This window comes from Microplitis mediator, chromosome 6 (genome assembly GCF_029852145.1).
Source record: "Microplitis mediator isolate UGA2020A chromosome 6, iyMicMedi2.1, whole genome shotgun sequence".
Classification (NCBI taxonomy): domain Eukaryota; kingdom Metazoa; phylum Arthropoda; class Insecta; order Hymenoptera; family Braconidae; genus Microplitis; species Microplitis mediator.
Genome location: NC_079974.1, coordinates 17,881,622 through 17,897,996, shown reverse-complemented (window position 1 = coordinate 17,897,996; position 16,375 = coordinate 17,881,622). Strand labels below are relative to the sequence as shown.

Genomic DNA, 16,375 nt, shown 5'->3' with positions numbered 1-16,375 from the left:
TCGTGACTGCTCGTATTTTTTTTCAGTGGAAAATACAGTCAGTAAAAACTGATTTTTTTTTAGTTCTGACCTTTTTTTCTTTGCTTTCTTTAATTTGAATTCTCCAAAGTTTGAAAAACGTTCAAAAAAAGTTTATCGTTGTGTAATATTTTAAAGTTTAGAATAGTCAACACTTCTTTGACATTTTTTTTTTTTACGGGTAAAGCATAAAATCATTTTGAAACCTTAACAACTTATTATTATAATTCTGCGAGTAATAGTTAAAATAAAAAAAAAAATTTTTTTTAAAATATCATGTATTGAATAATATAATACCTAAACTTTTCAGTCGTTTAATATTCAATGATAATAAAGCGTAATTTTGTTAAAAAAAAAAAAAAATATATATCTCGTATCAGGAAAGTAAGACATCATACTTCTACTTTAAGCTTATCTCTCTTATGTAATATGGCATCTCATTTTTTTTTTTATCTAATATCATTAGTTATTTTATGGCGCTATATTTTTATATCATATAAATAATAAATTTATTGATAACATATATTATTATTTCTTGATGTTATAATTATTTCATTTAAATTAAAATATTCGAAATTTGAAATCAAGTAAATGGTCATAAACGTACCGAAAGAAAATAATAATTTTACTAAGAATTATTTTTTGATTGAAAAAAATAATTTTCAAAAATTTATCGACTTCCAAAAATTTTAAATTTGAGTTAAATCATCAGTTGATCTCCCTGACTATAATCTTTATGAAGAAAACAATTTACTCAATGATAAATGTACATCTAAATAGTATTAAAATTGAATTGTTTTGAATCATTTTTTAAAATCAGGGTTACCCGGAACCGTGAAAAGAAGATAGTATATGTCGATTTAAATCTATTTAAAACAATTTAAAAAATTGAATTGTTTCGAATTGTTTTAAATCGCCGTGGCGAGCCAGAAATTAAACTATTATTTGTCGATTCAAAAGTATTCGAAAATATTTGAAAAATTAAATCGTTTTCAATTTTTTTTAATCGTTTTTTATACGTCGATTCAAAATAATTCATTTTTATTTCCTCTTAAAAAACGATGTCGATTAAGTCGATTTAAAAGTATTCAAAAAGATTAAAAAAAAAATTTTTTTGAATCGTTTCTTTTAATCAGGGATAAGTATCAATTTTTTTAGCAGACTTATAATTAATTAAAAAATAAATTATAAAGAATGCTCGCGTCAGTAAAACTTCTAGACAATAATATTCGTTTCTTTCAGTGTAATCATACAAAAAAATTGGGATCAATGAAATAATTTTAATATCACAATTAATTTGATTTTCTATAATAATAATAATTATTAATTATAAATTTACATATAGTAGATAACAATATTTATTTTAACTATAACATTCGCTTTTGTAGTCCTCTAATTTAGAGAAAGATTTAATTGATTATTTAATTATACTACCAATTATTTATTTCGTTTTAATTTTAATAATAATAATATTTAACGATTGAAAATTAATTGTTTATTAATTAAAAATAATTTATTGACAAATGGATATTGATTTAAAGTTAATAAAAAACAAAACTTTTATATTTTTTTTGAAATCGTGACATGAATAAACAATATGGATATATATATATGTATATGACCAGGGCTTATTATTATTATTTTATTTTGAATCTACAGTATTTCCGTATCAAGCAAACATTCAAATATCATCGGGAATTATTTATTGTTTATATTTTTTCAATAAAAAATTTTCCAACAAACTAAAAAAAAATAAAGTAGCCATTATTTATTATGAAATTTATAAATAAATTTAACAAGATTTTTAATGAAAAAAATTTTTTTATGAATGACCATAACGAAATATCGACATGAGTCCGGTAGTCTGGTCACGAGGGATCAATTTCTGGATGATTAATAATTGCAATGGCATAGAGAAAACTAGTAAAATAAGACATTGAGTTTAAATGGAACACTTGGGACATTATATTGGAGTTTTGTATTTCAAAATGAATGAGTTTTTAAAAATTTATCTTAACAAAAAAGTTACTAAAACTTTCGCTGCAATGTCATCTAATGACTTTGTTTTCATATGGAAAATTAAGATTACAGATACTATTTTATATATTAAAATCAGATAAGTAAAAAATCAATTATAAATAATAATTGATTGGTTATTGAAAAATTAATACAAGTTCATTGTGATTAATAAATAATAATTTGAATTATCACGTCGGGTGTAATTTTTTATTTATTTTATTTAAATACTTTAGTCGAAATTTATGACTTTGAGCCAAATCAAATATTGAGATGACTAAGTTTTCGTTATAAATGTATATGAGAATTAAAAATATACTTATCAATTATTCAAAAAAATTCAATGTGGGGCAACTGTATGCAGACTTTTTCAAAGAGCATACAGTTCTCTTCAAATAAAACTTTAAACCAATATAAGATACGTTAATATGAGGCTGAGTTTTATTCAATGAAAAGAAAAAAATCGAGATTTACATAGTTTTATTATGGAAAAACTTCAACGACGTTGTTTCAGGTCTTAAAATTGAAGTTAAGAGCTCAAAATTGAACTGAATTTTTATTTTTACGTGTAAAAGAACATTTTCGGGGAACGAAAAATAAAATATTCGTTTCAAATGGAGTACCCTAATATATATATTAGACTGGGCCAAAAAAATCGACTATTTTTTATTTTTTTCGATACTGTGAAAATATTATTCCTGATGACAAAAAAAAATTATTGGGCAAGTTTGAGCCCTTAATATTGATATTAAGAGGTGTATCGTTACGACTTTTAGTTTTTTGACAGAAATTTCATTTTTTACCCAAAACTCATAAATTATCTATCTCAAAAATTTGAGCAACGTACATTATTAAAGGAAATTGAATTCCTTACAAAAAATCTCTCTTAGTAAATTGACGTAAAACGAGCCGTTTTCTTGTAAACTCCCTTAAAAGTTATTGAAGTCGTTTTGACTCAACTTCAACCTTGAATAACTTTTAAAGGAGTGAATTTAGCAAAAAATGTTAAGAGACCTTTTTTGTAGAGCATTAAATTTCCTTCAAAAATTTGTATCTTAACTAAAAAAAATTTGAATATTTCTAGTAGTTACAAAAATCTATAATAGAAACAAAGAATTTAAAAAACAAATCAATGTTCAAGGCACGGTTACAAAGAAACGGCTCGTTTTATGTCAATTTACTAAGAGAGATTTTTTGTAAGGAATTCAATTTCCTTTAAGAATATACATTGCTCAAATTTTTCAGATAGATGATTTACGAGCTTTGGGTAAAAAATGAAATTTCTGTCAAAAAACTAATAGTCGTAACGATACACCTCTCAATATCAACATTAAGGGCTCAAACTTGCACAATAATTTTTTTTGGTCATCCGAAATAATATTTTCACAGTATCGAAAAAAAAAAAAAATCGTCGATTTTTTTGGCCCAGTCTAATATATAGACACTCAACGTTTTAATACTCGTGTTCTTAATTTAAATAATCGTGCTCTTTATTTAAATAATTTATGTTCTGTTTTAATTAATACATCGATTTATTAATGAGAATTAATAATTTTGAAATGTCTCGGAAAATTATTTAAGAATTAAGTAAAATTATACTCGTGCTGAAAGCATTTAAATAATTTATCGCTCATATTTACTTAAAAATAATTGATCGTTCTGTATATCATGTTTTGAATTATTGACTACATTTTTTTTAACATGGCGCCCTTGGCTATAAACCTCAATAATATCCTCTAAAAGTCTGAAATTTTTCATAAAATATATTGCATGCTTATTCTCGGAAGAGTCACTAAAAAATTAAATTTTCCATTAAGTATAAGAGGATTCTCCTTTAATTTCGATAATTCCAGTGGTTCAGTGACAAAACGGATGTTAAAAATAAATAATTCATAACTCAAATTTATCAAATCCCAATATTGTTCGAATATAAATTATTAATGATTTAAAAGATGATTAATTATTTATAACTGTCAATAAATTATTTTTAGTGATGTCACGAAAATATATAAAAATTAATAAAACAATCAAACATGCAACATTTCCGTAAAGTGATGAAATAAATGAGAGGTTCTTAAAATATTCTTCTTGAAAAAATATAAAAAAAAGAAATTATTGTAATAATTTACTTAACATTAATGATCGCTTGCCATTCAATAAGTAATTGATAACATAATTAATAAATTTACCATCAATAAAATCATTCTCGTAAAAAGTATATTTAGTAAGTGCTGGTGCCTCAGGCCAATAAACTTCGTTTTATTTATTCCTAATTTATTAAATGTTAGTATACTAAACTTTGCATACAATTTAAATGATAATAATACCAACTATTATTGTACGATTATCAAATAATTATTTACTTTAAATATATTTATTACAATGAATTAATACTAGTATAATTATAGCTTTATCCATTTTATTTCGGCTTAAGAGTAGAATTAGGACAGACAGTATCGATAAAAAACATTCTCTCTCACGATATAATGTAATAACAATAATAATAATAACTATTATTGAAATAATTTTATCAATTACATTTTTATCAATACAGTTAAATTATTGTGCACGGGGAGAAAAGAATAGTAATGATTACCATTCTACATAGTAACCAGACTCATTTTTTGTAAAATGATAAATATTGTTATGTAGAATAGGATTCATTAGCATTTTTCTGCTAATGATAACTACGTTACATTGAAACAAGTAAAATGGTAAAAATCGCTATCTAGCATGGGAATCAGGGCTATGTAAAATGCTACAGTGGAGTCTCTCTAACTTTTTCGTTCTCTAACTTTGACTTCCCTTCATTTCTCCTTCGACAGCAGGGGAAGTGTTCTCCCACTCTGTCACTCAACTGTACATGCGCAAAAGTAAAGCGCGGTTTTGCGTATAGGCGTTGCGCGTAAACTAAGTATTCTAACCCTAAATTCATATGCGTAAATCGACATTTAAGTTAAATAAGCTTCCATATTGCAAAAATCATTTTAAAAAAATAAAAACACTTATTACTTGATGAAAAATGAGGTTCACTGGAAAAATTGATATTTTATTTAAGAAGTTTAACAACAATAAAATTGACATATTAATTTTAGTAAAACCTAACCTTTAAAATTCAAAAACTCGCGGGTCGTTTTGACTGACTCACTCTTTTTTAAGTCACGCCTTCTAGTAAAAAGAAGGGGTACTTCTACAATTTTAATTCCTGGAATTTCGGTTTCGTCTCAGTCAAAGTTAGAGAGACTCCACTGTACTCAGTCCCATGCTTGAATAGCTATCATTACAGTTTAATAATAGTACATTGCATAGCAAGTGGGTTAGGTGATTCTTTATCCGGGAAGCACAATGTTTTTAACACGAGTCGTAGGTGCACATACACGAGCGCCAGTGTGTGCTCAGTGTGCATCGGAGACGAGTACTAAGAACATTGTGTTTGACGGATAAAGACTTAACCTACGTGCTATGCACTATACTTTATTCAACAATTGTCTGATTTTTACGAATTATTATGTCAGCAAAATAAACCCTAAATCAGGTGGGGATCTATATGATACTAGTTCTTAACTTCTCTCACCACTCATTTCTTATTTATTTTAATTAATAAAAAAATAACCAACGTATTCATACGTAGACACTGACATCAAAGTTGTTAGATTGATTGTACTACTCATTCTGAATATATTTAGTGTCGAGATTATTTGCTTAAGTGATAATGGTAGAGTTTGTTTTTGAGAACGGTCGATAATGACTTTTGAGGCATGTGCTTATGGATTCAAATGCGGTTGTTTATGACCCCATAACCACATGCTGTTGAGGAATATGGGACGCCATTTGCTTTTTGACAAATTATTAACCACCGATCGGTAAACGGTCATTTAGGGTTTGCTTTGCAGATATGATAAGTCGCGATAATCAGGCATGCGTTAAATAAATATATATAAGACAACGAAGTAAACAAACGAAGCAAATAAATTATTTTTTACTATATATTCTAATTTTTAAAATTATTCTCTATTCTTTATTAAAAAATGATATTTCATTATGAGCAGCATTTTAATTATTTCAATAGACTAATTCAATTTTTACATATATTTAAAATAACTTGAGTTATTTATTTCTTCATAACCCTGATTAAACAACTGAATTCGACCGAATTAAAATTTTTAACTCTGCTATCTTCTGTCGAATTCCGCAAAACAGAATTCAACTGAATTGAAAATTTGAATTTGAATTAAACAGAATAAAACCGATTTAAAAATTTCAAATTCGTTTTAATTCAGTTCAATTCGGATTCAGAACCAGAAATTGGAGAATTATTTTCGAATTAATCAGACTTAAACCAAATAGAATTATTTTAATTCGTTTTAATTTGGACAAATTCTGGTTTTCCTGCCGAATTAGACAGAATTCATTTTTAAGTTAGGTACCGAATTAACAGAATTTATTTGAATTAAATAGAATTAAAAATTCAATTCTGTTTAATTCGATCGAATTCAGTTGTTTAATCAGGCAACCTTGTTTACTAAGTATAAAATAAATAAAACATCGTGAATGTTGCTAGGTAAAATTGTAGTCATATCCATTTACATAGTTTTCCCGTCAATGTAGAATGGTAATAATTCCTATGCTAGCATAGCCAACGTTACCATGTAGAATGGGGAGATTACTCTATCCCGTGACTCTAGACGCTAAAAAATCCTCGTTACTGTGTAACATAGTAATGGTTACCATTCTACATAGTAATTATAACTATTCTTTTCTCTCCGTGTGTCCAGTTATTTTATTATAAGTTTAATTTTTATTGTTATTTTTAATCATTAGTGAAATTTGTAGTAAATAACTTTTAACGTACTTTATATTTACGATGTGCGTGTACACTTATCGGTCAAGTGTTCGTTAATTACGACTGTACAATGTTAGCATTTATGTTTCTACCATACATATATATATATATATATGATCAAAGCACGAGAGTAGAAACTAGTAGGATTGATGAGTTGACATTATTCACGCAACGGTACGTGATTTTGAGTTTACGTGTGCGTTACTAATCGTACATTGTGTTAAACGGTTCATTTGGCGTATTTGTTTTGGCACGAGACTTGAATTTTTATATTTTTTCATTATTGTTATTATTATTATTTAATATTATTATTATGTTATGACATTATTTTTATTCACTGTACTTTAGAAATTTTTCTCTCTACTCATAAATATACTTTTTTATTATTACGCCTCACTTATTTTTCACTATATACCACTTGCACATTGTTGTTATCATTTTTTTTCGTTTTACTTTTAAAAGTAATTTTGGCACGCTTCATCGTCATACGAAAGTGGTTTTAAGTTTTTTTCCATTTTTTTTTTCAACCAAGGAAAATGAGAAGAAAAAAATAAAAAGTGAATATCTATTTTTAATGCAATTACTGTGTCCTCATATTCGCTTCTCTTGATACTATATATCTATATATGTACAAAATTATTATGCAAGATGAATAAAAAATGTTGAAATAAAATTAAAATACATAATTCCATTGAGTTGCTCGAGTTTTTTTTTAAGTATTAGACAATAAAATTGAAAATTAATTCTATCTTTTTTTTTTTATTTGCTAAAATAAAAATGATTAAAATCTATGTAAATAGGCCATATATATTTATTGTTTATATTAGAAAATTTATGATGTTTTTTTAAATATATATTTATGTTTGCTTTTAAATTTCTTAACTTTTTTTTTTTATTTTTCGTCTCATAATTCATCCTCTTATTACTTTCATTTATTTTATTTTTTTTTCTTTGTTACTGAGCTCACGATTGCTTGGTTTATTTTATTGTAAGGATCCTTGGTTGACGCACGTATATGTGAGAACCGTTATTGAGGATAAAGAAAATAAAGGAGAATGAGTTGAAGGTGAGAAGACGAAATAAAAAATGTGTGGTAGATAATAGAATGAAGAAAAGAAAAAAAAGTATATATAAATATATATATAACAGAATAAGAGAAAGCGAGAGTTTTTCTTGGGTGATTTCTTTGAGGCGCTAGGTAGCACGTTCGTATCCGCAAAGAGACTAGACCTTTGACAGATCGATCGAGACTCCAGGCTACGTCTCGCGTGTTACTGGTCTTTACTACTGTATGGAGCACGTAAGTGGATGGGACAAAGCGTGATCCAGAAGTATCGGTGTACCTGCTGCCAATTCGGTTCTTGCATCGCCGCAATCGTCGTCACAGTCAAAGTAATTGCTCTGCAATATAAAATAATAAATAAATATATAAATTGGTTTGTCATTAAAGTTATATTTTAATTGGCTTTAGCTTTTCATTTATTACTATTTTTACTGATTACATTAAAGACTAATTGATTCAATTATTTTAATTTTTTATACATTAAGATAATTATGTCGAAGTACTGATACTAAGGCGTCTCTAATTAAATGTTCTTTTGACTTGTCAATTTCATAAAAACGTGTGTTCAAAGGAAATAATCGATATAATTTATTTCCTTTTAACATACGTTTTTCGGAAATTGGTTTAAATAAAATGAAATTATTATTATTTTTTATTTAATTAGGAAGAGTATAAAAAAATTTAATAGTTTTTAAACAAGATTTTGATTAAAATCTGATTGTAAATTAATAATTAATAGAATTATTAAATTTATAAATATGCATGTTTATGAATAATATGTACTCGTTGATGTTTGTATCGTTGATTCGTATTTTAAAATTCAATATATTGATGCATATTAATACGGCAATTTACAAAAAGAAAAAAGGAGAGCCGAAAAAATTAGGTATCCAAAAATATTACTAAAAAATCCTTTTTTTTTTTTTTTATTATGTCCATTGTAAAAAATCGGGAGTGAATACGGATTTTATTACAATCTGAATTCACTTTGGTCCGGTTTTTTTATTTATAAAATGTTATAGTAACTCACTATATTATAATTTCATATATATAATGCATATTGGAAATATTAAATTATTGAATTGCTATAGTGACATAGTTTTTATGGGAATATTTGATATTTCAGTAGGGGAGGAGAGGGCAAAGTGGGCCCCTTAAAATTTTCAAAACTTCAAAAAATATGGGGGCAAAGTGGACCCCTCAAAATTTTCTATACGCCAATAAATTCAGACAGATAATAAGCTTATCGAAATTTCTTATATAATCAGAGCTAAAAAAGACCATCAAAACTGTTCATTAAATATAATTTATTTAGAAAGTTTAACATAAATAATTACGTTTTAAAATTATATAGCAGTAGACTACTAATGATTTTTTTAATTATTATAATACAATTGTTTTATAGTTATTTGCAAATATCACACGTGTAAAAAATAAAAAATATCAAATCCGAAATTTTTTGGAGGACCCACTTTGCCCCTAATTTTCGATTTTTCAATTTCAATGGACGCAGCATAATGAAGGGAAAATAAGTATCAAGGGTCTAAAAAGAAGTAAACGCGTAAAAAAATTGAATGATATTATAATTATTTTCCTTAAGGAGCCCACTCTGCCCCCCTCTCCTCTACAATATGAGATGTTATCTCGTGGTATGGTTGATGTAAGTCACATGACAGTTCGTGGCTCAGTGGAATTATATTTGTTCAAGTTTTATTATCAGCTGCTTATAATTTTTTAAAATCATCTCGCGTGAATTTATGGAAAGCAAGCTCGTAATTATTTCCGTACTCAATATAAATGTGAAAATATCAAAGACTTAAGCTCACTATGCATTAGTAATTTTTTTTATAATTAATATTTTCCGAAACTCCCCTTCGGAGTGAAATTCACGCCGAGGGAATTAAATGAATAAAAAGTCATCCACTCCGCATTTTCTCGGCGTTCATTCCGAAAATTTTTTACAGCGTAATTTATTACTTTGACAATTATGTTAATGTTAAAGGGAATTAATTTTATAAAATTTTCATCTCCAATTTTTTTTTTTTTTGACACTTTGACTCTCAAATAAAAATACAAATCATAATATGTTTATTATTCAAATTTACACAAATACAAATATGTTAGAGTTATATTTAGTAGGCAATATAAAACAAATAATTTTGTAATTATGTTTTTCAAGTATCCAATTTTCCTGGAAAATGGAAAAAAAAATTTTAGTAGCAATTGAAAGTCTCATAAAAAGAACAATAAAGAATTTTAAACAATGAGTCTGGTGAAAAAATTATAGCTGGAAATAATACTCCTCTGCATATTTATATTTAACTGCCAAAGCCTTAGGTGGATTTAATCAATTTTTACTTTTAAAAAACGTTCCAATTCGAATATCATAAAAAATACATTTTTAACTTGTTTTACTATCATGAAAATTTAAATAGAAAGCATTGAAAATCATTATTTATAAAAGTTGTACTCTGAAAAAACCTTTTAAAATATCGAATTTTAATTATCGTTCTATTTTATTTCATCAATTGCTTAAAGTGAAAAAAAAAAAAGAAAAAAGCGAATGACATCCCTATTAGAAAATTTTGTGTAAATAAAAATAGATAGAGCTCTACTTTTATATAATGACCAAAAATTTCTTTGGAACTCGAGTTCGTAACCCGAACTTTTAAAGGTCGCTCGGAATTTTATTTTCGTCATTTCAAGTAGAAAATAAAGTTTATTTTATTTATTATCTAATAATATTTTTCGACCTTATCGATCTTTAATATATTTCATAGTTGTGTAAAATATCAACTTAGTAAGTTAAAACATTTTAAATTATATAACGGGAGAATACCGAAAACTTCACCTTTTAAATTCATCAATTTGTTTTAGGTCTTTTTTCATAGACCATGTGATTCTCTGCAGAATCTTTATTCAATTTTTTATGTGATGTAAAAACTTTGCAGATGCTAAGTGATTTTATCGGAATTTTAATAAAAAATCAAGTTTCCACCTCTATAACTAAAAAACTGTCTGATAAGCAAACTTGACTCAATGGGCTTTTTTGTTGAGACTTTTATGCCGTATAAAACTGTGTTATTGGTAAAGCAGATAAATTTTTTGTTAGTGTAGAAAATACCAATATACCGAAAAAAAAATTATTATTTTTGTGTTTGAAATGACAAAGGCAATAAAATTATAGAAAAATTGAAAAGAAAATTCAGATAATCTAAAAGTGCGCACTTCAAACTCAGAAATTTCTAATTTATTACAAGAGAAAAGAAAATAAATAAATAATTGTATCTATGAAAAATTTGTAGATTGATAATATCTGGTTAAATCAACTTAGGTCTTATTTTTTAAAATAAATATCCCAGATCTATTTAGGTCAATGTAGATCTCCCTGAATTCAAAAGTTTTTATTACAAGATCTTGAAATTTCTGTTAAAATCGAAATTTTGAATTTTTACAATTTAATAATTTACTTTGTTTTAGCTTTGATCTACGCAGATCTACATACATCGTAATAAAATAATGAGTTTAGATCTCTAGGTCTAAATTATTTCATCGGGAAATAAAACTTATTAAGGCAAATGACTCCTCTACCGGACAGTTAAACATCTTTTTTTAAAGCAATTTTTTAAACACTAAGAACCCATTATTGGTGACACGGCCGTTGATCCGAAGACAATTGATCCGCGACAATCCATCAAGTAAACTAATTGAAGATTTTCAAAGATATCTTTTAAGAAGTCAATGTTGATGAAAGTTGACAAACAAATTTTTTATTTCTTATCGTAAATTCACTTTTGATACTACACTGTAAAAAGAGCGGTGTTAAAAATGGACTCGTTTTAACTCCGCCCGGTGTAAAAATGAAATTACACCGGTGTAGGAGGAGTAATACACCGGTGTTAAAAATACCGGTGTAACAGCGGGGTAACAGGTGTAAAAGCGCGGTAATCTGCGTCCGCTTGGAGTATTAACTTAAAAGATTATAAAACACAAAAAATATCAGTTCTTTATGAAAATTAATAAAAAATATCATTTATCAACAAGTATAGTGATCGAGTAAATAAAAATATTTACAAAATAAAATATTTTAACACTGGTAAAGAATATCTACACCGGCGGCGGCGTTATTTTCACACTGCTTTCGGGGGTAAATTTAACACCGATAATTTTAACACCTACACCGCTTGGACTTACCCCGGTGATTTTTTACAGTGTATTTAAACTAAATTTAAACTGTATTAGATTTCATAACCTATTTTTAAATATATTTTTTAAAGTGATTGATTAGTTTAAAATCTACGTAATAAAGAATTTTTAACGGAGTGGCCGGTAGAGGGGACATGGCAAGTAGAGGGGTTATTTACCTTGTAATATTTTATTAATTAATATTCAATCCAGGTATCTGAACATAAGGACACATTATCTATTTGAATATTGATGTCCGAAAAGTTATATCTACAACATACACATATAACTATCACGTTAAATTATTTAAATGAAACCCTTATTATTACCATTTTCTTCGAAAGTCAGTATTGTTTTATCACTGCCAAACCGATAATGATGCTTCTAGCCCTTGTCTAGAATATAACAATGGTCAGCAAAACAAAAATGTCGCCAAGATTACTTAAAGCCATCGGTTTTGGCAAGAATATATATTATCAGTAAATAAAGGATAAGGATTACAGTAGTGATTTTCGATAGGGTTTTATTCTACAGAAATCTGAAGCTAGTAAAAAAAGAACTAAGTCGATTTATTGAGTTTTTCGTGAGATATCGCGATTACATACACATATCCACAAAAACAGGCGAAATGATGGGCATAAATATTTTTTTTTTTCATTTCATTATTTTTTTTACAGTAATCCATACTGGAGAGTTATCAGATCTGTTTATTAGAGTATCCTCTAGATATGAGTGTACTTTTTATACCACATATAAAATAGTGCAGTATAAAAACAGTGGAAAATAAAGCATACACGCTGAAAAAAATTTTAACTATCACCATCGTGCAATAGGGAATGATTACCATCTATATGTGATAATCATTATCATGCTTTTATGTTTATTCGTTTCTCGGACAATAATATTTACTATTGCCGATAGTAATAGTTACCATTTAGATAGTAATATTTCTTATGTCTGAAAAATTTTTTTATTTTGCCTTCTGAAATAGTAATGATTATCATCTCGGATAAGAATAATTACCATCTCGGACAGCAAAAGTTAACATAAGAGAATAAGAATCATTAGAATGTAAAGATGGGAATAGTTACTTCGTTAAAATGGAAAGTATTGCCACTTTTTTTTCAGCGTATACACCGAAATAATTGTGGTTGTTATCTATAACAGTAGTTGTAATTGAGATAACAAGTTTGAGTAAAGAAATCCTAACACCAATCCAGAATAACTTCAACCACACCTGAAGTAACGCCAAGTACAGTCATTAATGTTTATTAAAATATTTAGTTGTCAGTACTCTTTACTACTTATTGAAGTACTTGCTATTACACTATTTTACCTCAACAATGCGGTTAATAGATCCACAATTTTTTTTCCGTAAGGTAAAAGACCAAGTACCCGATCAGGGAACTAGTACCCGATCACTCCATGTATTTTTATATCTATTTAGTAAAATCCAGTAAATATAGATATACAAATACATAAGTAATCGGGTACTACACGGTAAGAAATATTTTACAAATATCACTATGCCAGTATAGGCGTGAACGCCATACTGTATGGTATCAAAGATTATTATACGTTGTAAAATTGTATGCATAGTTAATTCGACCATTGCGGGAATAGTAACATTGGCGATAGTTATCGTGGACGCAGCAATGTCAGTATGGCCTTCAGGCCCATACTGCATTGCCGTATCCACATTGCTTCTGGCCGATAAACCTAGTCTAACGACATCTATATAGTGTTGGTGGTAATACGATAGTATACATTGATTGATACGCCAGAAATTATGGCGGGAAAAACTAGTAGCATTGTGCCCTCGGCATTGTAGTATGGGTCTCAGGACCATGCTGTTTCGCCGTGCCTGCTATGCATACGTGTGAGCAATGCAATAGCTCCAGTACTATACAGTATAGTAAATAGCGCCATACTTCTAGGACTCGTAACAATACTGTCTTGGAATTTCACATACTATTTTAGTATCTGTCTTGAGACCACCAGCATGGTGTTGAACGCCATGCATTTCTTACCGTGTACTTCCCTGGTCGGGTACGAGGTCCCTTACCTTACGTAAAATTTGTTATCCGTCAAGATATTTCCGATTTATTCTAGTTTTTTGAGTACCTGAGAAGACTTTTTAAATGAAGATGTTTAGTTTTCAGATACTTGGGGTAATAATAATACGTCATATAGAGTTTGTATAGTTAAAAAAAAAAATTTTGCCAATTTTTTTGTATTTTTGAACTTGAGCTATACAAAATTTCGAGAGAGCACATGAAATAAGTTACCGCCAAATAACAGTCTGTTATGCAAATGTCTAAAATTTGAAAATTTTTTTTCAATTATTGTAAAAAAAAAAGTTGTTAATGAATGAAATTGATTAATTTGAATATAAATAATAATAAAAATATTTATTAAATGTTAGTATTTTAATTTCATGACTTCAAATACAATAATTTAATTATGGATTCTATTAAGTCTCAGTGTAATCAATAGCTAATAATTAAATTAAATTAATTAATTTTCATTTAATTAATGTTTAATAAATTTAAATTAACGATATTTAATTAAAATATGAACAATTGAGTATAATAAAAATAAATCCAAAGAAAAGCTGTTAACAATTATGAACAAGCGATTAAAATAAAATAAAAATCTATAATTTAAAGTAGGAATTACATCGATTTGCTAAAATAGTATTTAACAAAGCTCAGTAGGTTAAAGTTAATTTAAATATATTAAATGATGCAAGATAAAAGATAAAAAAGTAAAACTGTTTAAAATTTGATTTTGTTTAAAGTGTACCGTGATTGGGTGATTGCCGTATGCTATTTTCTCTCGGAACATTGATGATTACACGGTCGAGTTGAAGTAACTATAGATCGTGCTTTCACGTTTCTCGCGTACATTCAGTATAACTATCTGTACGAGAATTATATTGAAATGTAGGTAGCAGGTACTATTATTAATGTATAGCCATAATGGTAGATGGCTTTTAGAAACGTACGACGATAGTTAGATGAGTAATTTAATTTTCACCAAGTTATTGATGTCGATCTAACATCAATAGATATTTAACGTTCATGTTCTTGAGTACAATGTATATACCCAAGTTTAAACTTACATTTCGCTTCAAGGAACAACTGAAAACAGTTTGAGTGACGCTAATGATGATAGTTAATAATTGAACAAGACATTGATGTATTCTATTTTAAAGAGTTTGATAACTTAACTTTTTAAGTAATGAATTTAAATAATTTTATCTACAGTGATTGATTGATAACAATAATGGAACAAGAAAATAAATAATGTGATTTATAGTGTATTTTAACCGGAAGGTATTATCAGTAAACTACATATTTAGTTTAAAATTTTTTAACGGTACATTAACTTTAAATCATGTTTACACTACATATATTATTATTAAATAGAATGGATGAGCAAGCTTTAGTGTAGGATATGTATATTCAGTACTGATAAAATAATAAATACTTGAATACTTAAGAATATTTTTTTTCCTAAATATACACGGAGAGAAAAATATCGCTAGAAAGACTATCCAATGTATCCTCAAATGACGTATCGTCAGAATAACGATTCGTATACCTAATTTAGGAATACTCTCATATTAATTTAATAATCTATAGTCTCGTAAAAATAAAGATACGCATTTGGGTTAGGTTAAGTATTCGTTTATTTAATTTAACAATATGACGAATAGCCTTTGTAACGATATGTAGTTTCGTTGATATAGGTATCTGTATCGCCAGCGTGAGGATCCGTATAGCTAAATTGGCTATACGTATCATCGTTTTCGGTTGCCGGATGCCTAAATACAGAGTTTGCGCAATAGTCATGTCAGCGATTCATAAAATGCCTAAAATAAGGATACGGATCGTCATTTTGACGATCCACTGAGGATACTCTGTACAGCTGAATTGGCTATACGGTGTATCGTTAAGTAAGATGACTATACAGCGTATAGCCAGAGTAGCGATACGTATACTTAATCTGGCGATATTTTTCTCTCCGTGTAGATATGAATATATAAAAAGCTGCCAGTATAAAAATAAAAATTTTTTTCATCATTTTGAACCATCCCGAGTCGAAATATTGAACTTACATTTAACTTACGTTAACTTATAGAACTTACATAAGCTTAACCCTCGCGGATTCGGGGTTACTGTGAAATCACAGTGAAATCACAGTGAAATCAATTTTACCGTAAGTTTACTGTGTATTGATGGTAA

At 27.5% G+C, this 16,375-nt stretch overlaps 1 protein-coding gene across 6 annotated transcripts in view; it reads right to left on the bottom strand.

The window, feature by feature from the left end:
• Nucleotides 1–371: 371 nt before the first annotated feature.
• The window catches only part of LOC130669503 (uncharacterized), a 192,910-nt gene continuing 176,906 nt past the window's right edge, over nt 372–16,375 (bottom strand). For all 6 annotated transcript variants that reach the window (XM_057472448.1, XM_057472447.1, XM_057472449.1 and 3 more), the window contains one exon: nt 372–8,278. In XM_057472448.1, the coding sequence (XP_057328431.1) occupies nt 8,162–8,278 (117 nt within the window). In that variant the 3' untranslated portion in view covers nt 372–8,161. The remainder of the gene's footprint in view (nt 8,279–16,375) is intronic.